General features: G+C 40.9%; 1 protein-coding gene across 4 annotated transcripts; it reads left to right on the top strand.

Moving 5' to 3' along the window:
• Positions 1-1,946: 1,946 nt before the first annotated feature.
• XIAP (X-linked inhibitor of apoptosis) lies at positions 1,947-21,791 on the top strand. 4 transcript variants are annotated; one of them, XM_080352444.1, is made up of 9 exons: positions 1,947-2,054; positions 4,207-4,332; positions 11,800-11,898; positions 12,349-13,240; positions 14,791-14,890; positions 17,178-17,256; positions 17,904-17,937; positions 18,798-19,022; positions 20,242-21,791. In XM_080352444.1, the coding sequence occupies exons 4-9, from the start codon at positions 12,382-12,384 to the stop codon at positions 20,433-20,435; spliced, it is 1,491 nt and encodes a 496-aa protein (XP_080208570.1). In that variant the 5' UTR covers positions 1,947-2,054; positions 4,207-4,332; positions 11,800-11,898; positions 12,349-12,381; the 3' UTR covers positions 20,436-21,791. The 4 variants fall into 4 exon arrangements, with proteins under 4 accessions (XP_080208570.1, XP_080208569.1, XP_080208572.1 ...); XM_080352443.1 differs by lacking the exon at positions 11,800-11,898; XM_080352446.1 differs by lacking the exons at positions 11,800-11,898; positions 18,798-19,022.
• The last annotated feature ends 3,336 nt before the right edge of the window (positions 21,792-25,127 follow it).

Below are 25,127 nucleotides of genomic sequence, written 5' to 3'. Positions count from 1 at the left end.
AGATATTTAGCCTAATGGCAAATAAATACAAGGGTTTCAAGGGTGTAGTATATTATCCAGCAAATATGTAGTTAGAAAATAATTAGTGTTAATTTAAATTTACAAAAATGTATTTGTTCTTGGTTTTCTAAATAAATACTACAGACACCAATTAGGAGAGCTGGAAATGTACAAAAGCAGAAGAAATAAAACATCCAACAGCTCATTTCCTCTGAATTAACCCATTCCATGAATTCATGTGACAAGGCACAACATTATTCGCTCTGAGGGGTAAACAACTGAGCACTTTTCTTGCGTAGACATTAAAGAATGACTGTTTGGAATAATATGTCCTCTATTACTTGGCTTTTATATCATGTGCGTGAAAGAATTGCTCTAAATTCCTGACTTTTCAAAAAATCCGTCATTGTTTGGCAACTGTTCCTGTTCTTTTTCTGGGGACGTTTCCTAAATGCCCACACAGAAGAAAAAGCTTATACAGAAGACATCCTTCCACATTTCCCATATTATTTCCATTTGGCAAATGTTGTTTAGGCAAGTAAGAATCCTAAAGTTTATTTAGTACCAGCTGTTTCTAATCAGCTAGGCAACTGAAAGGAGAAACTTTCTCAAATAGCAGTTGTCAAACAGATCTTACAACTTCTGGGTTTCTGTCAGAGCTAAGCTCAAGTATCACTTCATCATCCTGAGCTATAAAATGTACCAGATTTAACTAAGATCAGCGGATGTGGAGAAACACACTGCTTGGGAAAAGTTTGCTCGTTTTCAGCTCACAGAAAGCAGAGTTGTTTCAGCAAAAGTTGGTTGTTGTTGGCCTTTCTTAGCTATTTTCCAACACAGGCAAGAGCCAACCTTAGATTTAGGTTGTACTTCCAAAGCCTGTTGGTGTGGAAGTCTTCAGGTCAAGGATGGAGACGAGCTATTCTAAGGGGCTTTGCTCCCAGCCTGTGCTGAAACCATTACATGGATGATTCCTGTTTGTTTTCTCTGAATAATGAAGGCACAATGAAAGACTAATAAATAAATTAAGAAACATTTAATCTTCCAGTACATACACGTAGCATGTGCCACATCAAGGTTAATTTATTGGAATCTCAAAATAATGACATGTAAAGTGTGAAAATATGAAAAAAGCATTATATTTAAATATTTTATATCAACAAAGGTATTTTGCATGTTTTATAGGCTGTGTAGCAATGGTATCCCTGGCAATGCAATTTAGAGTCTTGCAGCATTACCTGAGCCCAGTAATGCAGACAGGCAGAGTACAACCTGTAAAGCTATTCCTAATAGGAGAAATAGGCTATTCCTCACATAATAAAGGTATTCCTGAACTCACAGCTCATCACTCACTTGTTTGTCTAACAGCTGGATATTCTTCAGGATGGGCCTCTATCCTTACACCTCTTGGATTACATACATCCTACAGAAAATGTTGTTTGACTTATTGCACTTTGCTCAGCTCAGCCCAGAATTAGCCTGCAGTCACGCGTACGAAGGCTCTGGTGTAGCAGCTCTGTGGCAGCTGCCGCTGAGCGCTGGGAGAAGCAGGCAGCACATGCTGTGTGCTTATGGTTCCAGCTCCTGCCCCTTCCTCGGGATGTGTCCTTGTGATTGCTCATTACGAGGGGTGAGGGCAAGGGGTCCGCTGGGATTAGCGTGCTCCGGACCAGAAACCGTCAGGAGAAGATGGCGTGAAATGAAGAGGCTGTTCGAGATGCTGAGGAAGGAGAGGGAGTCTGCGGGCCACGGTGGGGCCTGCGGCACTGGGGGCCGGAGTGGCAGCAGCAGGAGCTGAAGCCGCTGATGCCCGGGGCCCGGCGGCGGGCGCTGCCGCTCTGCGCTTCCCGGCTGTGGCCGCTAGGTGCCGCCCTCCGCCGCGGGGAGCCGGCCTGCCGCGGCCCGCCCCAGCCCGCCGGGGGGCGCTGCTGCCTTGTCGCCGCCGGTCCGCGGCGGGGCCGGAGCGGCTGCCCGGGGCGGCCATTTCCTCGGCGTGCGCTGCGGAGCGGTTCCGGTGGCTGGTGCCGGCAGGACAAGGACGCGGTAGCGGAGCGGTGAGTTGTGAGGAGGCAGCGGCCGTAGCCGTCGGTACCGCGGGGCGGCGGGCGGGATGCGCTTCCCGGCTGCCCGCTCGGGCGGCTCTCGCTGCTCCGGGCAGCTCGGCTGGGCTCCCCGCGCCGGGCAGGGGGCTCGGTCCCTCCGCGCTGCCCGGGGCCCTCACGCAGCCGGGGCCGGGGTCCCCGGGGGCTGTCGGGGGCGCCGCTGCCTCAGGCCTGTCCCGGGCGGCGCTCGGCGGCCAGAGGGGGCGTTGCCATGGGAACGGGCCGGGCTGAGCCCCGGGCGGGGGTGCGGGCCGGGCTGAGTCCCGGGCGGGGGTGCGGTGCGGGCCGGAGTGCGGTGCGGGCCGGGGTGCGGGCCGGGCCGGGGTGCGGGCCGGGCCGGGGTGCGGTGCGGGCCGGGCCCGGCTGCCCACGGCGAGATCCGCAACCCCCCGCGCTCAGGATTGAACATCGAGTGTTGCATTCGCTTTGCGTAAATAAAATAAAAAATGCTATGCTATTATGCACTTTTTGTGCTCGTCTCCGGTTCTTTTGGCATGTTTGAATATTGTTTCCCCTTGCCGATTCTTTTCTTTTTATTTTTTTTTCTTTAATAGACTTATCCCATTCTGGAATGTCTTTTCTGCTTCTTGTTATTAAAAATGTAGTTTTGTTCAGGTTTTCTATGATAAGAATTAAGTAGTTATTAAGAATTCTGCAGGAAGGAGTTCACTCAGATCCTATTTTATCAGCTGTGATCAGACCTCAGGCCGTTCTGCACAGTGCCCGGGTGTCTGTGCTGATTTAGGTCTCTTCACCAGTTAGTGTGTTTCTATCTCTGTGCTACTCTTCTGATGCTCCTCTCTTCCTGATAGAGGCCCTACAAATGGGTGTGAGAACTATTTTCAACCTTGGTAATTTCTGTCCTTTTTAATTCCTATTAATCTCTATCTGCTAAAAGGTATAAATGTGTTCTTGAAGCTGCTTTTAGATATTTTTGCAGAACTGCTTTCATTATCCTTTCATTGCTACAATCTGACTTTGCAATTTTAGGACTTCGTGTGGGTAAGTGGGGAGATTTTGTTTCCTAAATGAACAATTGGAAACTACAAGGTCTTAGGATAGACTGATATGGAAGGAAAAGTGACTAACCAAGTGAAGCACTTTTTTGTCAAATACTTTTTTAAATCTAATACCTTAACAAAGAGCAGTATGATATGCATTAACTTAATCTACTCTCTGTTTATTGTGAGATAAATCACTGCATAACAGGGAAGGCAACAATGAAATACTGTCTCTAAGGAAGCAAGTTTTCATATGATTTGTTGATTAAGCTTCTATTTGTATATTTTTCATTTTCCTAGGTGCTTCATCTTGCTACCTACTTGATTGCCTTGCAGTTCTCTTTGAGGCCTTTTAAAGAACACCCAACTACCTCTTTTAAAAGAAAACTTGGCACCTACAGCATTGGCCAAGAAGGGCAAAGGAACAAGTTAATAATTGTTCTGTACCTCCTGTGACCTTGCCCTTCGTAACCAGCAGCACAAGTGAAAGAATTCTGATGAGAGTTGTTGTTTGGCTGTGGGTTTTTTTGACTGCGCCCACTGATATAAGGCAGACTTGCATTTGTTATCAGAACAGTGAGAAAATGTGTGTTCCTTTCTCAGTTTTTGAAGTGTGAAGATGAATTTCATTTCAGGCCCCTGTGTGGCTGCGATGGTGTTGTTACTACACCTGTTGCTGGCCTCCCGGGGTGGGTGAGGCAGCTGTAGGGAGCTGGAGACTTGTACAAAACCTAAATTATAATCAGATGCAGCATTTCCTAGGAGAGAGAAGGCTGGATTGTTGGATCTTATTCTGTCTGCTGTTACAGTGTTTCTCTTTTTTGCCACCCTCTAGTTTTAATTTCAGGATTTTGTTTTGTTCTCTTTGGATCTTCTGGAGTCTCCAGTTAATATCCCGTGCTCGTTTCAGTCAAACATCTGAATTTCAGACTTTCCTTGACTCCAGACTCTTTCAACTTCAGAACAGATTTTAGTTTGGATTTCTTGGCCAAAGGATAGAATTTTTTTTTATTTTCATCATAGTTTTGGAGTTTTGCCTTTGTAACTATGCTGAAGGTTATGTGAAGAGGAAAATTTTTAACCTTTGTTTTTTCTGCCAACAGGAATGCAAATATTGAAATTTGTTCTAAAGATTGGTGGAAAACAGAGATGAAACCACTATCTGCTTTGATTAATCTATTACTAAACTCGATCTGATTGTATACTAATTTCTTGGGGGAAAAACTATTGTAAGTACCTTTTGCATTTGTTTGTTTGTTTGTCTCAGGAGTTAACAGTGTACAGTCCTTTGCTGCTTTTTCTTTTTCATAGCATATGGTGTTTCAGAGTTCTAATCCAAAATAGTCTGAACAAGGCAATTGAAAGTCAGACTCCAGAAATAACAAGGTTTTTGAATGTCACAAAAAAGTAGCTGTGTGTGAAATTATTTCAAGTATGTTAAGACTGAAGGCATGCTGCAAACTGGAATTTAATGTCACCCCTATCACAGAAAACATAAGTGAAGCTGCACTTACCTTGCAGTTCATTGTCCTTCCCCTTCTGTGTTTCAGAGAGTTTCTTATTAAATAGAAAGGCAAGCAGAGTGTTTTCAATAGGTGCAACTTTCATACTTAACTTTTGGTACTTTAATTAGAATTAGTCCCCAACTCATCCCAATTTCCTGAGAAACTTGAAATATGAGGATAGTTTAAGAGAGATTCCAGGTTTACAAGATCGAGTTGTGTGTGTGGAGAAAACAAAACCACAAAAAACCCCACATATGCAAACTCGCCTCATTCTCTAATGGCAAAACATTCATTCTAGTGATACCAGAACGTATCACAATGCTGCATCAGGCTGCAGTTCTGTGAATGCGAACGATGAGCCCAGCGGCCCTGGTGTGCTCGGGAGCAGTGGCTGGGTGGAAGGGAACACCCTCCCCAGTGGGCACGGCAGAGGTGATGGGCTCTTTGTACTTGTGTTTTACAAGTTCTTTCTTTAGAATCCAGAAGATTCAGCAGTTTCGCTGTAATATTATGTTGCTGTAGTTACACTTCCATACCATTCTGTCTCCTTGATGGAAGATACCCTCTTTTTCCATCTTTTTCTTCCATTATAAGTTTAAATGATTTGTTATAGGTTGTAACACTGAAAGCTGAAGCACAGCTCAAACTGAGGAAAGGAGATGCATCCCAGGGCACTGCAAATTTTGCTAGACTTTGTGTATTACTTGCTATTCTATCTAATGTACTCCCATTGACTGGGTGAATTTTTGTTTCTTGATCGAAAGAGCAGTAACTCAGTTTATATAGTGATACACTTTATGATCACAGATTTAAAGTTTTACTTAACTCATCTACTCAATTGTGGACAAAAGCAGCATGTCATTTCCAGTTTTAGGAGAGTAGGAACTGCATATCTTGCATAGCACCCAAAACATATTGGTAGACTTTCTTGGATGGAAATATGCTTCAAATTGTACTAAATATAACTTCCAAGCTATTAGAGGAAAAAGTTCTGGAAGTTTACTCTCAATTGCTTGAGGAAGAACTTGAAGCTAAATCAAATTCTTGTTAATAATACAACAGTTAATGTTCTGAAGTTGAAACAGAAAAATTGCATAAAACATAGATTTTTATATCACTTGAATTGTACACCAAAAATCTAGGCATATAATCTAAAAATTAAGAATCTTTTGGAAAATAGATTTTTTTCCCCTCTATATGGAATGAAGATATCATTAGGGGATATGGAAAAACGAACAGGCTGATATTCTAAAGTGCTGGGAAGAAAAAAGCCAGAAATATAAAAACTATCTTTCACTCTAGTTTGCCTGAAAGGTTACGTACAGAATGTCAATAAGCTTAAATGGTGTAATTCAAGTGACCTTGTAAATAAAAATTGATAGCTGAATCATACACAGACTTCTATATGATTTGCAGGAGTACAGTGCCTTTCATGACAAATATTTCATTATATTCCTGCTTATGCCGTGAATAAAACATTCATCTTATTGGAACTGCCAGAGGACTTTGAGACCATCAGAATTGCTCCTTTCTTTTTTATAGTTCTGTTTTGGTAGGAAGTTATTTGAGGTCTTGTGCCCTTGGTGTTGGCTCTCCCGCTCTCTACCTTTGGTTTTCTTTCAGTCTCTTTCTCAGAATATGTCAGGTTTGGGGTTTGGTAGGGGTTTTTCTGTGTTGGTTTTGGGGTTGTTTGTTGTGGTCAGTTGGTTGGGTTGCAGGGGGGGAGGGTTGTTTTTGTTTTCATTCCTCCCCACAACTTATTTTTAGGTGCTGTCATGTGTAGACAATTAATTTCAGTGGCAGCAGCTGTCAGAACTAAACCTTTGCTTTATATAGGTTTTCCTGTGTCCAAATTATAAATGCCAACATCTCTTTCACACTTTGCTTCGTACTAAACACTTAGCAAGGTGTGGTAGTGCTAAAATAGCTTTGTCCAGACGTTTAGTCCTTCCTGTTCATTGGTCACTTTGGATAACACTTATTTATACATTCGTTAATGGATCTAATGGATTATGTCTGTTTGACTTTTGACATCTCTGTAGGACCAGCTACTTAGGCTACAGCGTGTCGCTTTTTTCTATAGCATCTGGTTTTTACTTCTTCCTTCACATACATACAGCTGAAGTTCTTCTGAAGACATTTATCTTGCAAGTTCACAAAACCAATTTATTTTCTTTCTCTGCCCTCAGCAGATACACATTTGTCCCACTCTTACCTACTGAGAGCACTGCCATGAGTTCTGTGTATTGCTCTATTCTGTAACCATACGGCTTCTTCATGAAAACAGTTCTCAAAATGATGTGTTTCTGTTAGCCTGGCCATATTTATTTTTAAGGTGGAGAGTGTGTAAAAGTCTTCGTGACTGGAGTTGAGAATTAGGAGGCTCTAGTAGCTTACTATAACCTTGAGCAGCTGACTGACTTCTTATGATGATAAACCCTGATGGGAGGCTAAGTAGGACCTGTTTGAAAAGCAGACAGACGAAGCTGAGCTGATGGATTTAGGTAAGCCTTGGCACTGAATCAAAAGGCATTGTGCAGATACATACGCTCTTTATAAAATAAGAATAAAACAACCCAAACTTCTTAGCAGAATTGTTTTTAAATGGCCATTGATACTTGGATGGATGCATGCTAGAATTTGTAAACGCTGTTTAAATAAATCCTATGTTTCTTGTGTTTTTAATCTTTACACTTGCAGCTCGCAGCATGCCGCTTGCTTCATCTAATTGCAGCTGAGCAGGCACAGAGTGAAATTCAGTGAAGTGACATGTGCATAATCTGTGTGTCAGCTGGTACAGTATGTTCTGTTTGATACTTAGTTCATGCACTGCTCTCACATTTCAAACGCAGTCAACAATAAACACTAACATCCCTCGCATAGCATGGCAAGCAGCAGCCGCCCCATGTTTCTGTACCCTTGGTCAGGAACATGAGGCTGTGCAAGGCGCTTTCTGACTTGGCGGTCACTGCCAGGCTTGTCATGTGGAAGGATTAAAAATAACTCCTTATAATGCCAATCTGTTTTAGGATTAAGGATGGAAATAATCATGTCTAATAAAATATACTTGGAATAGAAAAACAGGTTCAGTACTTTTCCTTTGAAGCATTTCAGATCTAGGTAATGCAATGATGATATATTTTTGCATCAAATCATACTTGTTAATATTTTAAGATCTGAATTGAATACGTTTGGCTTGAAAAAACACAGTACAATTTTGCATTTTGTATACGTTTTTGCTATAAATTCTTTATTTTTTCTTCTGAAACTTAGTCAATAGACTATATAAATTGGTGTTTTAACTTGAAAGTGGGAGGTGTCTTGTGACAAATACCTTCAGATGTTTAAAAGCAGGATTAAATGTGGCTCAGCTTCTAGAAGACTTTCAGGCTAAAATAGTCTTTATTTACTCACTGTATGTATAACAAAATATTTAATGCTTCAGTAATAGTTAAAAAAATATCCTGGGTATTACAAGTCAAGATAAATTCTAACATTTCTGGACCTTCTACTTTTAATTCATATGTAGTTAATTAAATCTATGCAGAAAGGCTTAATTAACTTCCATATACATAAAGTATATTCTCTGAACTCGGGTTTGGTGCTGGCACATATTGTAAAGGCTTGTGCACCTGTCTTAGTTGGCTACTTTTTATTAATATATGTTTGTTTGCCAGAATCCATTCAAAAACATATCTTCAGTTATTTTTCTTCTGCAGTGAATGTTCGAGAGCTGTTATGGTGCAGGTTATTGTTTCCAGTCATTACTCCAACTAACTGGAGTGAGGCAGCTGTTAAAATACCTGTGTAGAAATACTATTCCAAAGCTAGTTCTAATTTCACACTTTGAACAGTTGCTTTTGACAGTCGTTTGAAATAGAAATAATTGATATTGCATTTAAAGTAGTACTGATGTTGTATTTAAAGCAGTATTTACACAGGTAAAGTGTTTGCCTCAATGCTTAATAAGTTTAATAATGTCTTTTTCTCTTAAATAAAATTATGCTGAAATGTAAACCAACTGTGTTTAGAGGGGCTGTCATAAATAGTATGGTTGATCTAATTGGAAACAGTTGCTTCATATTAAAGAACTGATGTGTGGTGATCAGACCTCACTACTTGCTTTTCTTTGGGTATGTGCTTTTCACACTCTTTTGATTGTGAGGACTGAAATCATTGCTAACCTCCAGAGAATCCAACAGAGCAAGTATTGCAATTATGGCCATGTTGAGGGCATATTTTTTTTTAATTCATTGTGGTAACAGAAGCAGTGTTGGAGTGTTTGTAGCACTGTGATTCCCATTGCAGTTGAGGGTAGTATAGGTACTGAATTTGGGATAGTTCTGTTGATTAAAAGTAATCAATAACACTGAAAAAGAACATCTCAGTTATCCAAATATAATATCCATCCTGATTTCTAATATTTCAGTTTAGTCTTTGATCCTCTTCCTTCCTTTGTGTCTTTGCTCGAGTGTTTCCTTCTCAGTTCGCTGGTGTCATTAAAACACACAAACATCTTTCCAGGAACCACCAAAAGGATCGGTAGAGTAAATGGAGTAAAACCAACACAAAGTGATTTCAGTAACAGTTTAAAACTCATGCTGTTATTTCCATTAGGAAAGTCTGTCATATGTGAGGTGTAGCCACCTATGTGATACTGAGTTCTGCAGCCCATATTTTTAAAGGTGAGAAGTTATTTTGGGAGCAGAGGAGAAATGCACAATTAAACATTATATGTTCATCGGCACTCTGAGAATGAAGCCTGCTTTAAAAGAAGTGGGATCTTTGGAATGAAATTATGTGAAAAGTGGATATTTAGCAATTGCAATAAATAAAAGTTTTTGGAATTTTCAGCTTATTTACTAAAAAAGTACCAGAAAAGTACGGAAGACCCAAGCTTGCTCATGCAGTATTAAGTGTGATTTGAGGATCATCCCTGTCAGAGGGCACTGGAGCATCTGGGCCTTACTTAAATTACAATATTAGTTCATATTGCTTTGGTAAAATATCTTCTTTAGCTTATGAAAAATGACTTGCTGTGCATTCATGTTATAATGAAGTGTCATATATGCACCTGGTATATATTAGTCAATTAGTCAATTTTTCATTCTTTATGCGTAAGATAGTGCTACATCAGACTTTTCTTTTTAAAACGGCGGACTTTAAGATGAGTTCTGGTAATGGAGCAGTTAAGTGGTGCTTAAAACAGAACCTCTAGATAGTTTACAAGAAGTGGGGCATAATTAATTCTGTCTCTTACCAGGTTTTTTTTAACTTCATGTGTCATAGTCATCATTGTAGGATGTGGTCGCTGCATATGGCAGGAGGAACACAAAAAGCACAAACTAAGGGTAATGTTTGTCAGCAGCAAATCCTGGAGATGTGTCAGACTTGACCCTTGGTCTGTCTGTACCCCGAGTTTCACTAAGGACAGGAATGGGGGAGTCACAGAGGGTGCCTGAGCAGATCGTCTCTGATTTGCCACAGTTACTTTGTATGCAACAGATCAAAAGGGGATGTAGCAGCTCTGTTCTGTTTTTAAAGCAAATGTAATTTAAAAAAAAGTTAATATGTAAACATTTAATAGGATGAGTTATTTTTCCACTGTTTCTGAACTCCCTTCTATGTAAGTAAAATATTCATACATTAAAAGTATATGCATTTGTTCTGGTTTTCCAACATGTGTTTTGAAAAGGACTCTAGAAGATTCGAGGTAGGTTTTGTTTGTCTTCTTGTAGAAAGTCTTCTAGGTGTGCGGATCAGAAAATTAATTTGCAGCTAATGATATTTGAGTAATACAAATTGTTTTATGAATGTAGTGTGGTAATGACGATAGACCCACAAGGTGGCTTGAGATCTCTACAGAAAGACTCTTAAAGGATTTAAAATAACATCTTAAAAGGAAATAAACATGCGCTTTTAAACTTTTGTTATGAAAACTGTTTTGAATACACACATATATTAAAAATATGTATTGTGACAGCTTTCTTATTACTACATGCAATTACTGATTGATTTATTTTTTCCCCCTTCAAAGTCAAAACAAGAATATAGGTCAGATTTGTAGGTCAATCAATGTAATTTATTCAGAAGCTATTTTTTTAATTTGCTAAGCTAAACCAGAAGACAGTATAATTTCTAGTGTCATTACATTAGTCATGAGCTGCCTTAGAGAAGGAATTGAAGGCAGTGCTCAGAAGTGGTCTTGTATCCGTGATTACGTGGGGCGAGCGAGCTGAGTCTCTAATGTCATGCTTTCTCAGCCTTCGTGTAGGTTAATTATCTATGTGTTCTGGGCAAAGGATGCAGCTGTCCTGCAATGTGCACTCATTTTAATTTTCCCCTCCCACTTCTGAAGTTCAAAAAAAAAGGTTTTGTCTTTCCCCTTCGAGCTAAATCTGGTATTATATAAGGAATTATTGTAGTTGTAACATCTGCATGGATCTTACAGAAAGTATAATCAATATTAATGCAGCTATTGAGGAAGCTAAATTTTTGCTTGATGGCCTACTTTATGAAGGTGAGGACTGGAAATAGATACATTTCAGGATTCGCCTAGAAAATGGAGGAGGACACTTGTTCAAATAAATACATATTCTGTTCTTCCTTACATGCATTTCTTCTTGCTAATTACTGAATTATTATTGCTTTGTGCCGAGAAGCCCCTTTGGGCAGTCTTATAACAGTTTAATTTACCAGTTAATAAAGGAATAAGTTTGAGATGTGTATCAGCAGTAGCCTTGTGCTTTACCCAAGACTTTCTAAGTCAATATCACTGCACTTGTCAGGGCAAGAGATGAATTTAATGTGCTCTGACTTCATCCATCTTGGGGTCAAGGCGATGCCGGTGTCAGTTTGTGGCTCTTGCGCAGGACTGAGTTTTTCTTTTATCCTGGTGAAAGAAGGGGCTTGTCCGAGGGCTGTGGCGCGGGAGGGCTCGGGCAGGGCAGCGATCGGTGCTCGCGCTGGGAAGGTGTAGGCAGGGCTGTGAACGTGGCTGGGTGAGCTGCGCCGGTGGCAGAGGCACGGGGGCCTGTGGTAGTGCGGTGGGCACGAGCGCCAGGGCTGGGGTCCCGCGCTCTGAGCGGAAAAGCAGAGCGCAGCTCTTCGGTGAGATACCCCAGTGAAACGTCTGGGAGTTTATTTCACAAGATATTCTGCTAAAGTGAAAACTGGCGTGTGTCTTTACAGGGGAAGTCCGAAGGCTTGTTTATTTTTGATGGTTTCGCCAATTGATGCTCATCTGTAGTGGGCGTGCTGGTCATAGCCCTATTACGGGGCAAAATAAAGGTAGTTGTGTTTCAGAACTGGGCTGTAAATTCTTGCAAATGTGCTCTGTTTTAAATCCAGTAACTTCATATTTCATGTTTGGAAGCCTTTTGGCAGCGTTTTGCCCAGAGCTTTTGTTAAACATTTTGTTGATTTCATTCTTGCAATGTTTGTTTGTTGAGAAGTGCTTTTAAAGCTGTAAATGTATAAACCTATGTGTTTTCCAGGTAAATTGTTATTGGCATGTGAAATTTCATGACCTTCCTGCCTTTCTTTATGGATATTTTTTTTCTTTAATTTTGCTTTCAATGTCCTGGTGTTTGTGTGATGGGGGGGCAGGCAGGGGTGAGATGGAAGAGGAAGAGCCATTATTTTAAGACATAAAGGATGACTAGTTTAATTTAGCCAGTTTCCAGGCTTGCATGTGGGTTTGAATTCTTCTGTCTGTGAAGACATTTATTCTTTGTTTAGGAAGTCCAAAAGGAGACCCTTACATATGAAGAGATGACGTGTAATGGCCCAGATAAGTCAGAAGCTTGTGCCAGTTCAGACGCTGACTCTGACCAGGAATGGGCGCAGGAGCGCTACCGACTGGGGACTTTTGCGGAATTTCCACGTGGCTGTCCGGTTTCGGCATCGGCGCTGGCACGGGCTGGCTTTGTTTATGCTGGAGAAGGTGACAAAGTGAAGTGCTTCAGTTGCCATACAACCGCTGAGGGATGGGCACCTGGGGATTCCGCGGTCGAGAGGCACAGGAAGCTTTCCCCAAATTGCAAATTTATTACTGAATCTACTTTTCTGGAAAATAACATACATCCTCTCGCCCAGAACTGCCAGCACAGAACTGAAAATGGTTCCAGTAATTCGGGCCTCCCACATGCTCTGGATGACTCATCTGATGTGGAGGCAGATTACCTTCTGAGGACTAGGCAGGTTGTGGATATGTCAGATACCCTCTATCCTAAAAACCCTGCCATGTGCAGTGAAGAAACCAGATTAAAGTCTTTTCACAGCTGGCCCCTCAATGGGCAGTTGACTCCAAAGGAATTGGCTAGTGCTGGATTCTATTATACAGGTGTTGGTGATCAAGTGGCCTGTTTTTGTTGTGGTGGAAAATTGAAACAGTGGGAACCTAGTGACAGAGCTTGGTCAGAACACAAGAGGCATTTTCCCAAATGCCTTTTTGTCCTGGGCCGGGATGTTGGAAATCTTCCATGTGAAGAAGGGAGGAGTGGTCTGAACAGCGGAGAGCATCCAAGGAATCCATCTATGGCAAATTATGGAAGACGTTTACAAACGTTTTTAACTTGGGTATATCCTGTTGACAAGGAGCAGCTTGCTGAAGCTGGGTTCTATAGCATAGGTAAGTCAGACCTTAAAATGACTAATATATTTTACAGACAAATTTTATATGAATAACAGTTTAGTTAAGAAAAATACACATTTTTTAATTCTAATGTGGAATGATTTGCCAGATTTTCTTGATAGTGTAAACTACTTTTCAGAGTTCTTGTGTAAACTGATCTACATTATATCAAGTATTTTTAATAGCAAAGTATGAAGTGGGTCAAGTTCATTTTTAGCAGTAAAACAGCAAAGCACGTTTTCCTTGCCTGCTAAAGCCCTCATAGTACATCTTTCATAATGACAATTATTGAAATTAGTGTTTTTTAAATGAAGTGCTGTCCCAGCTGTCTGCCTTGGGTCTAAGGAGTGGGTTGCAGCCCATACTGGAACCCACAAACAAGACAGCCCAGGTTGTGTGTCATTTTATTTAGATAACGTGTTTGCACTGACATAGCACTCAGACAGCTGAACAGCAAACACTACCTGCTGTAAAAGCTTTATGATGACAGTGACTGCAGTGGAAGAGCTTTTACTTTTAGACGTGTAGAGTTTGATTTGGATAAGGCTCCCAACATCTTTGCGCATTGGTTTCCCAAGTCGATTGACTTGCACGGTGCCGTTAACACTCTTGGAAATTCCTTCACTGAGAGATGTGGTACAAGTGCAAAGTGTTACTCTTCCTTGGTCACAAAGAAAAGGAGATTATCCCGGATAACTTCTTGCTCTCATTTTAATTAGTTTCTCTCGTAGTACCTCTTGGAAGAACTGATTCCATTTGGTTTACTTGTGGCCATAAATAAAACCTTCGATATGTTGTTATATGGGTGATACATGAGTGGGCAACCTAGGGCAAAGAAACTTCTTTAACAAGCAATATTTGTAGCCCTTAGCACTGTTTTTATTGATTTCTTCTTGGAGTCCTACAAGTCCCCAGCTTCCCACAGCCGCGGGAGACCTGTGCTGTGGAGCTGCACTAAATGGGCACCAGCATATTGGACCCAGTGGCTGTTCAAGCGATTTCTGTGAAAACTCTTTCCTGTGGCCTGAGAATGATTTAAGTCTGTAGGAAAAAACTATCCATAGCTCCTCTCTTTTCAATAAACACAATATCTAAGCAGTTTCTGGCACATCTTCAATTACAGTAGGCGTAGTGCTGGAACAGAGCGCACAGCTGTGCTGCTGCACAGAGCCCGTTGATCTGGATGCTGAAATGGAGCACTGAAAGGCACAGGAACACGGGGGCTTTGTGGCACACTGCTTCACGCTTTGTTTACCAGTGGATTGAGCTGTTCAAGAATAGATGATCCTTAGCTTTTGCTTTTTATCTGTATAATTACTCCTTGAGTAAAATTCAGGATATTTCATGTGACTCATATTTTGTGGTTTTTTAAGCTTATGGCTCTCCTAAACATTTGTTTCCAACCATATGTATTATGTCCTCTTTGAAAACGGAGTTCATTTTTATTGATTACCAATTGTAACTAAAATTTTTCTTAATGCTTCAGTTGAAAACTTATTGTTATGCCTACTAGAAGTATGTAACTTGATTTTCGTGTGCTTGCTCAGGTAATGGTGATCATGTTGTGTGTTTCCACTGTGGTGGAGGACTGCAAGAATGGAAGGAAAATGAAGACCCATGGGATCAACATGCCAAGTGGTATCCTGGGTAAGGTATTTTTTTACTGGTTTATTATTGTATGTCTAAGGGGTTTTTTTTTTTACAGTATGTTACATTTTAATGACAGAGCATACTAATAAAGGTTTCAAAAGGTTAACTATGGCTGAAGATAGTTTAGATTTATGAAAATAATGTCATTTTTTTCTTTAGTTCCCCTCTTCCATTTCTTCCTTCTTCATTTTTGCCATGTAGGCACCACAGGAATATTAGTTATCTTCCATGGTTTGTTTTTCCTATTCAATAAGTAAAAAAGATTTTAAGGAATTTTTGCATGAGATCCTTATTTCTGTTGTTCCATCTGTTCTGCCTTCTGTAGTCCTGCTATTGTTATGTAGAATCATCAACATATGCTTTAATGTTATATCAGAGGCCTCAAAAGAGGAGATGAACCTAATGTCTTGTGGGAGAGGCAGGAGGGAGGTCTGCAGGGGGTGGGAAGGAGAGCTGAATCCCAGGAGGCCGAGGGCACACTGAGCTCATGGCAGGTGATCAGTCCCAAAGGTGGGCCTGAAATTGTACCTTCTTACTAACTTTATTTTGAAGTCAGTGTTGTTTGCACGCCAGCGTTTTTGTAGGAATTATTAAAGGGATGAGGAGACTTCTGTGTCTGGACTTAACTGCTGTCTTGGATAGCAGACCTGTGAAGTTCTGTGAATATGTATCCAATATTGTTCTTTTTTCTTCCTCCTCCAAGCACTACATTCTAATTGTTATTTTAATGGCCTCATACATGTCAAAGTTTGTAACTTCTGTCAGGATACAAAATGACTGAACTTCTGCCACAACAAACCTGTTTGTGCAAACAAACATGAAGAGTCAGTGGTGGTATTGAATTCAAAACATACTCGTGCCTAACTTTAAAGGGTTGAGGATTCCAGACCCAGAAGCAGTTTTTAGAAAGACTGCTGATTTTGTCTAAAATCTGTCTTGAGGAAAGGAGGGAAAGTATGTGACACTTTTCCTTACAGGTGAATAAAAGCTGTTCAAGTACAAAGACTTAGTTACTTGTAGAACATTGATAAAATCAATGTGTTTTATGCATTAGCTGCCAAATTTGACTTCTGTGGTGGAAAGCCTGCTGGCAGTTAGTATTTGTGCATTAGCTGATCCTTGTGTCAGCAGTGGTACAGGCAGCTTTTAATTGTTAGCCTCTGCCACTAGAGGTGCCATTCCAAGTTTTTGGCTTGGTGTGGTAAGTGGTTAAGATGCATATTCTTGCTACGTTTCACTCCTCCTTATATGAGTTTGATATTTGTTTTAGGTTGCTTAAAGGATGTCAGATCTGATGATTTTCTCTCAGGTCATTAACTGTGGTATGTGGAGCGTGTTTACACGTGGGCTCCCTGAGCAGCGTACAGTCTGTCCCCATGGGCTGCTGAGGGTGAAGCAGCTGCTGAAGAGAGACAGCTATTGCATTCTGCAGCTCTGCTGGTAGGGAGAGCTCAGCCCACTGGCTGCGACTGCTTGGGAAATAAAGCAAGCATGCAGGGCACCTGGCTGGCCGGTGGCTGCTTTCCTGGCCTTGCAAAAGACTAAAGGAACCAGCATTTTAACATGATGTTTGTTTTTCACTGGAGTCTTTACTTTTATAAATCTGTGGCATCAGCTGTCATGGCAAATGACTTTGGCTTTCCGTTTCACCAAAAATGCCATAAAAACGGAGTGGAGCATCTCCCGTGTGAGGAAAGGCTGAGGGAGCTGGGGCTCTTGAGCCTGGAGAAGAGGAGACTGAGGGGTGGCCTCATTAATGTTTACAGATATATAAAGGGTGAGTGTCAGGAGGATGGAGCCAGGCTCTTCTCGGTGACAACCAGTGATAGGACAAGGGGTAATGGGTACAAACTGGAACACAAGAGGTTCCACTTAAATTTGAGAAGAAACTTCTTCATGGTGAGGGTGGCAGAGCCTGGCCCAGGCTGCCCAGGGGGGTTGTGGAGTCTCCTTCTCTGCAGACATTCCAACCCGCCTGGACACCTTCCTGTGTAACCTCATCTGGGTGTTCCTGCTCCATGGGGGGATTGCACTGGGTGAGCTTTCCAGGGCCCTTCCAAGCCCTGACACTCTGTGCCAATGTGACAGATAAGTACTGCTGAAGTGATTATGGTGTCTTTAGAAATGTTGAAATGATGTTACTGACATTGACTAAACATTGAGAAATTTCAAAACAAGCTTTCTATGTGATGTCAGCAATGTAGCAAAGCTTTCAAAAGTTATGTAATCAATATTTGTTTCCTGCTTATGCAGCTTTATTATAACTAAATATTTTCATTTATAGGTGCAGATTTGTGATAAAAGAAAAGGGACTAGAATTTATAAATAATGTTCACTTAAGAGATGGACGTGGGGATTCAACAGTAAGTACTTTGCTTATTAATCAGACATAATTTTGTTAAAATAGAAAACAATCTTAATATAATTTTCATATGAAGTTACTCTTCTAATTATCTGCACATCGTTAGTCCTCCTGCTGCTTCTTTCATTGGCAGAAAGCGAACAACATTGAAGTATGGTGTGGTTCTGTCGTGTAGTGTTTATAGTTATCGCAGGTCTCCTTAGCTGAGTTCTGGATTTCGGGTGTAGGGAACCTTGTGTATGTTGTCTGCTTGGTATTGAACAAGTGCTGTTGTTTTATAGCCTGGGAACCTGAGGTTTATGATCAATAATTCCCTTATTCAAGTGTAGTAGATAATTTTTCTTGTTGGTAGAGCATTGTTAAACACATATATAGTCACTAAAAAGTAAACCCAATGTTATTTTAGAATTCTTCAATAGACTAAGAATTGTGTACAAATGATTATAGCAAAGATGGGTTAAAATGAAAATTTAAAACAGTATGAAAGCCATACCAAACTGCTCCCTTTGCAGTTGTTCCGAGCGGATTTAATAGTTTCAGTCAATAAAATAACTGAGATCAAATGGTTGTTTTCTGTCTTGTAACTGTACAAGTTTCCTTTTATCTTCTGCAAAATGGTAATTTTGTCTATTTGTATTTCACTTTTAGACAGAAGCTGCTGAAGGGACAATACTTCCTAAAGGTATCTGTTCGGGAGAAAAAAACAAACCCAAACAAACACACCACACCGCACGCCTCCCCAGCTTGGAATTTCTGTATTTGCCTGTATAGTAAAGGAAATGATTAATTTTAACAATAACTTTAGTACATTTTAAAATAAAACATGACAGGCAAATTGTTGGGTGATACTCTTGCATTGCTTCATTGCTTCTAGTCAACTGTGGAATGAATTTTATTTCTCTTAGGGAGAATCTAATCATGGTTGGATAAATATTGTAAAGATTGTAAACCATGGAAGAAGTACATATAGGATGCAGTCTTGTCTTTATAGCTCTTAAGTGAGCATCAAGCATCAGTAGTGCTGCGGGATGAATGTCACAGAATACTGAAATGAAACAATCACTGTGCTTTTAAGGAGGAAGGAGGAACTGGTCTGTCCAATAGCAAGGACCAGGATGCTGAGCAAGCTGAACAGCTCGTTATATGTTCCGGTGTTGTGCGTTCCTGCACTGTTTTTCACAAATACCAAGCAATAGAAAGCCAAGACAGTTAGAAGGGCAGAAGGAATGCAGTCAAGCAGCTTCATTCCAGGGAATGATACTTCTTGCTAGTAAGAGTGGTTACACAAAACCTATTTTAGAAATCTTATTTATGAGAGTGAAAGGTTAAAATGTTTGCTCTTTGAACAATCTTGTTAGAAACCAGTAATGTTATAAATAACTGGAAGTTTATACAACTAGCAAAATTCTCAAATTAGAAATATAGTTCCTTTGCCTAGATATTTGCAAAGGTGTCTTAGAGTACTATAGTGAATACTGTCCAACAATCAGATGCATCCTTGTTGAAGTGTTTTATTGTTTTTGACTTTTTTTTTTGTTTTAGATTATCTCTTACAGAATCCTTTGGTACAAAGTGCCATAGACATGGGTTTCAGTTTGTCTGAGATTAGGAGCACCATGGAAAAGAAATTGCAGATGTCTGGAGAAAGTCACACATCTGTTGGGGAGCTGGTAGCAGACTTAAGTGCTCAGAAAGAAAATACAAGGGAAGAACAACCAAATGAAATCCCAGTTGAGGAAAATGAGCTTGTTCAATTACGAAACCTCTGTGTGTACTTTCATTTCAGCTCTTTAGTCTGTGGAATATATCTTAATGTTATCTGTAAAATAAGTAGTATTTGTACCTCAAAAGTGTATAATACTGAAATAATAGTCTAGTGTGCTTCTGGCAAAGGTTATACATGCTACTTAAAGTCAAAATTATTGTGACAATGACTTTTAAAATTAAAAGCAGGGTTCACTATAGATGTCAGGACTGGTGGCAAAATGACATGGACACAGCAACGTGCTGTCAAATATTCAGTATAATCAAAATGAAAAATCTTAGGAGGGGATTCTTTATTTTTCAGTATAAAATTTTGCATGGGACAGAAGCACTTTCCTTCTTGCCCAATAAGAGCAAGTGTACTTGTAGATGGTGTTTGTTTCCAGCTGTTCCAGCTGTGCTGCGACATGCACGTTCTGCTCAGAGCCATTGTGCGCTCTGCAGACAGACCAAACCCAGCATTTCTCACTCGGGACACTTTAGGACAAGCACACGGGTGAATTCACAGGGAGGGAAAAGGCCATCTGGTTGGCGTGATAGGCAGAAAACGTACCAGCCCACTCTTCCTAACGAGATTTTAAATTGACGTTATGGGGGAAAAGAACTTGCGATGAAGACAGCCGTGATTTTTGTGGCTGGCTGTGCAGAGCGTTCCCAAGTGGCAGGACAAGGTGTTGGAAGTTTGCGTTTTCAAATGGGGCAACTGGAATAACAAAGAGCTTGTGTACAATGCAAAATTGATTCTTTCTGTATCACGACTGATAAAGCTTTTGAAGCACGGGCGTTTTGAAAACAGGCAGGGAAGGAAATCACATCCTCATTCTTTTAATTGGGGAAAAAAACCCCTCCAAATTATTTAACCAGTATCAATGAGCCTTTCTTGCACCTTCCGCACAGGTTTTGGGAGTTGTCAATGGGAAGTCCATGAAAAGAACGGTTCCTGATTGAGATATGCTTATCCTAAATTCTATGGGTATTTCGAGCTCTTGCGAATACAGAGAGCTGAATTCCCTTCTGGTGTTTTCCTGGGAGCTGTGATGAGATGGGGAAGGAGGAAGAGCATTCCATGCTGTAGCTTGGTTTCCTACCTCTTGTAATTTTTTTTGCCTTTTAAAGGTGTGATCTTTAAATCATATGAAGAGAACCTTGTCTTTGTGTGTAAAGAAAAAAAGTTCAATGATATTACGTATGTTAACTTGCATTGTGTGTTTATTTTCCTTAGATCTCAGTACTGAAGAGAAGTTAAGACGCTTGCAGGAAGAAAAGCTTTGTAAAATCTGTATGGCTAAGAACATATCAGTTGTCCTCATTCCCTGTGGTCACCTGGTTGCCTGTAAGGAATGTGCTGAAGCAGTTAATGAATGTCCTCTGTGTCGTACAAATATTATGAAAAGGCAGGAGATTTTTATGTATTAGTGAAACATACAGCACTGTGGATGCAAACATTTCCTGCTTTATTGCTTTAAATATAAATTATGTAATGTCAAAAACTAAGTTAATTCCAGGACGTAATCATATGGCAGTATTTAGATTTTTCTGCTATCAATCTCTAAATACATTTTAACATGTTAAATTATTTTTCTTAAGTGATTCTTTTTTGTATGTAAAAGCCAATACTGAAAGGCAAATATTTATATTCTGTAACTTCAATTTCTAGACCTGACGTGGGAAAGCCTGGGTAATGCAAAGCTTTATTTATGTGATCGTTCCTTTGCTTCGCTTTGCTAGGACCCTGTATGACTGACGTTTATGCAAATACAGCTGTATAAAGAGTCAGCCCTATATAAAATTTGTAAATAAGTGAATTTAAAAAATATTTTATATAGGTATATTATATCTGAGATTTTATCTTCTCAAAAACGTTGCGTAAGATTGAAAATGTTTGCTTCTGCCACTTTGGTTGTGACAATTCAGAGACTGCAGGGCAAGCCGCTGCTGGAAGATTTCACCTTCCGCCTGTCGCTGCTGTGATGAAGTTTGTCTGGTTTGATGTAGGATTCCTGTCTCCCCCTTTTTTCCGTTTAGATGTATAAATTGGCTTCAGTAGATTGGTTTTAGCTGTCTGGTTTTGGCAGCAATGCCTCTGTATATAAAATGTATATTCTCTTGAAAGAGAATAGAAACGAAGGAGATTTATGTCCCTTGTGCCCTTCATGAAGAAGCGGCCTCAATCTAAAATTCCCTCCCAGCACAAAAAGCTGTTCACTGGTTGACTTTTTGTTCTTCTGTGCTTATTTTGAATATTTAGCATTATCCCAAGTCACTTGTCTGCTGAAGCTTTGAGGTGCTTTTGTTTGACTAGTTTTTCATAAAAAACATTGAACTCTGTCTCCATGAAAATGCTTCTTTAGCAATCTACCAGTAATGTTAGAAGTAGTTCATTTTTGTTTGTGTCAGTTTGCAGCATTGAAATTGAAGAGTTGAGAACCGTTCTAGCGAGAGTCACCTTCAAATAGTTAATGAAATATTTACTACCAGATTCTTCCTCAATTCTCCAAAAGGTATCACAGCTTTGTGCTCAAGTACAGCTGCTTGACAGTCGCTCTTCCTTATTTTGTGGAGCTACTCGTGTGTTCTGTGTATATATTTGTATCTTTAAGTCTTATACACTAATATATTTAGAACATACAGAATATAGTTTTTCACACGATCGAAGATTAATGTCTACTTTTTCTATTTTTTTAAATATGTGCTGTGATTATATGCTGGTGTAATGTTGTGAATAGTTAAAATAAAGTGCAACCCAGTCATTCCTGATCAGCATATTTGATTCTCACATGCAAAAACCAAAAAGATCCTGGCAGAAGGCTGCGTTCTATTGCTTTGTTGGTTTTGTAACCTGACTGTTACTAATTTAACCTGAGTGTTATTAAGGATAACAAATATATTTTAATTGGAGAGGAAATAACATCTATTGTTTTTATAACTGATGAACTTTAATTTATACAGTTAAAACAGGATAACTTTATTTTTTAAATAATAAATTAGGATTTGATACTTAGGAATACATGATGACCTGAGAGTCCTGGTGGACAGCAGGATGACCATGAGCCAGCACTGTGCCCTTGTGGCCAGGAAGGCCAATGGCATCCTGGGGTGTATTACAAGGGGGGTGGTTAGTAGGTCGAGAGAGGTTCTCCTTCCCCTCTACTCCGCCCTGGTGAGACCACATCTGGAATATTGTGTCCAGTTCTGGGCCCCTCAGTTCCAGAAGGACAGGGAACTGCTGGAGAGGGTCCAGCGCAGGGCAACGAAGATGATTAAGGGAGTGGAGCATCTCCCTTATGAGGAAAGGCTGAGAAAGCTGGGTCTCTTTAGTTTGGAGAAGAGGAGATTGAGGAGTGACCTTATTAATGTTTATAAATATATAAAGGGTGAGTGCCATGAGGATGGAGCCAGGCTCTTCTTGGTGGCAAACAATGATAGGACAAGGGGTAATGGGACCAAGCTGGAACACAAGAGGTTCCACTTAAATTGGAGAAAAAACTTCTTCTCAGTGAGGGTGGCAGAGCCTGGCCCAGGCTGCCCAGGGGGTTGTGGAGTCTCCTTCTCTGGAGACATTCCAACCTGCCTGGACATATTCCTGTGCGACCTCACCTGGGTGTTCCTGCTCCAGCAGGGGGATTGGACTAGATGATCTTTTGAGGTCCCTTCCAATCCCAAACATACTGCGATACTGTGAAATCCATGAATAATTCAGCACAGAAAGGTTTTATTTTGCCTTTTTGTGCCTTTGAAGAGTTTAGCATTTCATGTAAGTCGGGCACGTGGGATGTTTCAGGGCGGATGCAGCCCGGCGATCCCACCCGCCTGCTTCTGACTCGTGTTGCTGTGCTTTTCCAGGGCAGTTAAAGGGCAGGAGCCGGTGTTTGCCCTGGGCTGCTGTCTCTGGGAGGCAGAGCGACCGGATCATCCTCAAGATTCCATTTTGTCGCAGCTCTAGGCAGGAGATGGGTGTTGGCTGGGAGTAGAGCATGTAAACCGTCCGAGAAAAGCCAGAAGTCATCACAAGTAATACCCTCTAAACCGAACCGGGGAGCAAACGCCTTGTCCAAATGATCTGCAAGCAAATAGCAAAATGCTTCATGTTAAAGCTTGTTAACTTTTAAAAGGTGTACTGTGTCCCTTATTGGAATGTTTTGATAAATGTTATAAAAGTCATAACTAAAATTCGAATTGCTGTTATAGCTACTTAGGAACATTAGAGGGCCTAAAGGGAAGTTCTAGCCAGGTGGGGATTGATCTCATCTCCCAGGCAGTCAGCAATAGGACAAGGGACCATGGGCTTAAACTCTGCCAGGGGAAATTTAGGCTGGATATTAGAAAGAAATTCTTTACGGAGAGAGTGGTCAGGCATTGGAATGGCTGCCCTGGGAGGTGCTGGACTCACTGTCCCTGGAGGGTTTTAAACTGAGATTGGACATGGCACTTAGTGCCATGATCTAGTCAGTGGACTGGAGCTGGACCAAGGGTTGGACTGGATGGTCTCTGAGGTCTTTTCCAACCCAGTCAATTCTGTGATTAAAATCCTGGTAGTGAGATGACAAAATAACAGCTCTGTAGGTTTAATCAGGGTTCTATTTAGAGCACATGTGAAAAAATAATTAGCATAGTAATCAAATTCTGACAGCTTGAATTAGGAAGAAGTTTTTCCGATTACTTTGATTTTCAGTATATTAAAGGCTTGGATGAACAAAATCTCAAGGAAAATGGGAGGGGAAGTATTAAATGTATTGTGAGTATGCAATATTTCAAGGCAGGTGAAAACTACTTGGTTGCCTTTGGATAATAATTATTTACAGTTTTATAGCCTGGACAGCTATTGGTGATGGCTGAGATAAAACGCTTGATAAGTTAGAATTGCTGGAAATGTATTGGAGAGATATTCGAATTAGGGTTTTGCTCTTAGATTGAAAAATAGCATGTACTATTGAGAAATGAAAAACCGTGTGCAGAGTCCCACTGGGAAAACATCTAGGAGAATTATTACAGTAATTGCTGAAATGCCAAGTTTAGTGGAAACACGTAGTCACCTGCAAATTTTGGGGAATGAGTTAATATAACTTGCAGAAATTACCAAGATGGAACACATTTAAATTTATTTATGTTCTCATGATCTCACAAAGTTAGATCTTGCTATAAAACTCTTGACATAGTTTCTCTGGCATTGTTTAGTTTTGCACGGTATGGCGAGTCATCACTTAAACCAAATAGTTAATCTCCTGCCTACAAGCTCTTCAAGTGCGGGCGTCAGGCCACGTTGCCTCCTTCTTTTAGCTCTTGTGTAACAGAGCGGGACTGTGGACCCTCGGCCGGGCTTCATCCCCCAGCCCTGCTCCGCCAGCCCGGGGTGTTACCGAGTCCATACGGGAACTCTGCTGGGAGGGTACTTCAACTTCTCTTTTGATGTTTCGCAAAATAGAATGTACCAAAAGTAACATTAATTCCACGCCTATCTCTGCATTACAATTTAGCCCCGTTATGTTAAAAGTTACTTTGTAAAGGCTTAATGGGCAATTGCAAGTTTCTGTAGGGAAGACCCATGTTGCAGGTTGGCAGCTCCACCTCTGCTGGGCTCACTGCTGGAACAGGGTTCAGAGAACTGAGGTGCCCCCGGGCAGCGGGGCTGGGAGTCGCTGTCCTTGGCCCCTGTGGCGAGTGTCCCAGGAGTGCCCTCGGCCATGGAGGAAACAGCTTGGTCACAGCTGCTGGCACTGGGGCTTCGCGGGACCTCTAGCATCATGCTGAAGGAAGTTACAGTCTAAAAGAAGTATTTTTATCTTAACGGTTTTGAACACCTGTGCAAACCACCAAGATGCCGTAAACTGTTGTATTCCTTGCTACTCATTATACGTTGTGCTGCTTACAAAAAATCCAAGTCACAGCTAATGACAAGATGGCACTTTGCTTTGCCTCCACCTCCCACTGTGTCAGAGCCAAGGCAGCAAGAACGGCCCTGAGCCCAGACATGACTGCAAGGAGAGGGGACTTCGGGAAGCTCCATATGAAAGAAACCTGGGAGCTGGTTGATGATGAAATCTAAACCAAAGGAAACCACATTAGGGATATATGTAGGATCTTGGGAATATGGAAGGTCAGCCCCAGAAA

This window comes from Nesoenas mayeri, assembly GCF_963082525.1.
Source record: "Nesoenas mayeri genome assembly, chromosome: 13".
Taxonomy (NCBI): domain Eukaryota; kingdom Metazoa; phylum Chordata; class Aves; order Columbiformes; family Columbidae; genus Nesoenas; species Nesoenas mayeri.
Note: the sequence above shows the minus strand (reverse complement) of the source record. Positions and strands in the feature narration are given on the sequence as shown.

Bases quoted from the DNA above. Each gene is read 5' to 3' on its own strand.
- XIAP (XM_080352443.1), top strand. From the start codon at position 12,382: ATGACGTGTAATGGCCCAGATAAGTCAGAAGCTTGTGCCAGTTCAGAC. The intron at 17,257-17,903 runs GTAAGTACTTTG...TTTCACTTTTAG, and splicing joins ATGGACGTGGGGATTCAACA to ACAGAAGCTGCTGAAGGGAC. The intron at 17,938-18,797 runs GTATCTGTTCGG...TTTTTGTTTTAG, and splicing joins AGGGACAATACTTCCTAAAG to ATTATCTCTTACAGAATCCT.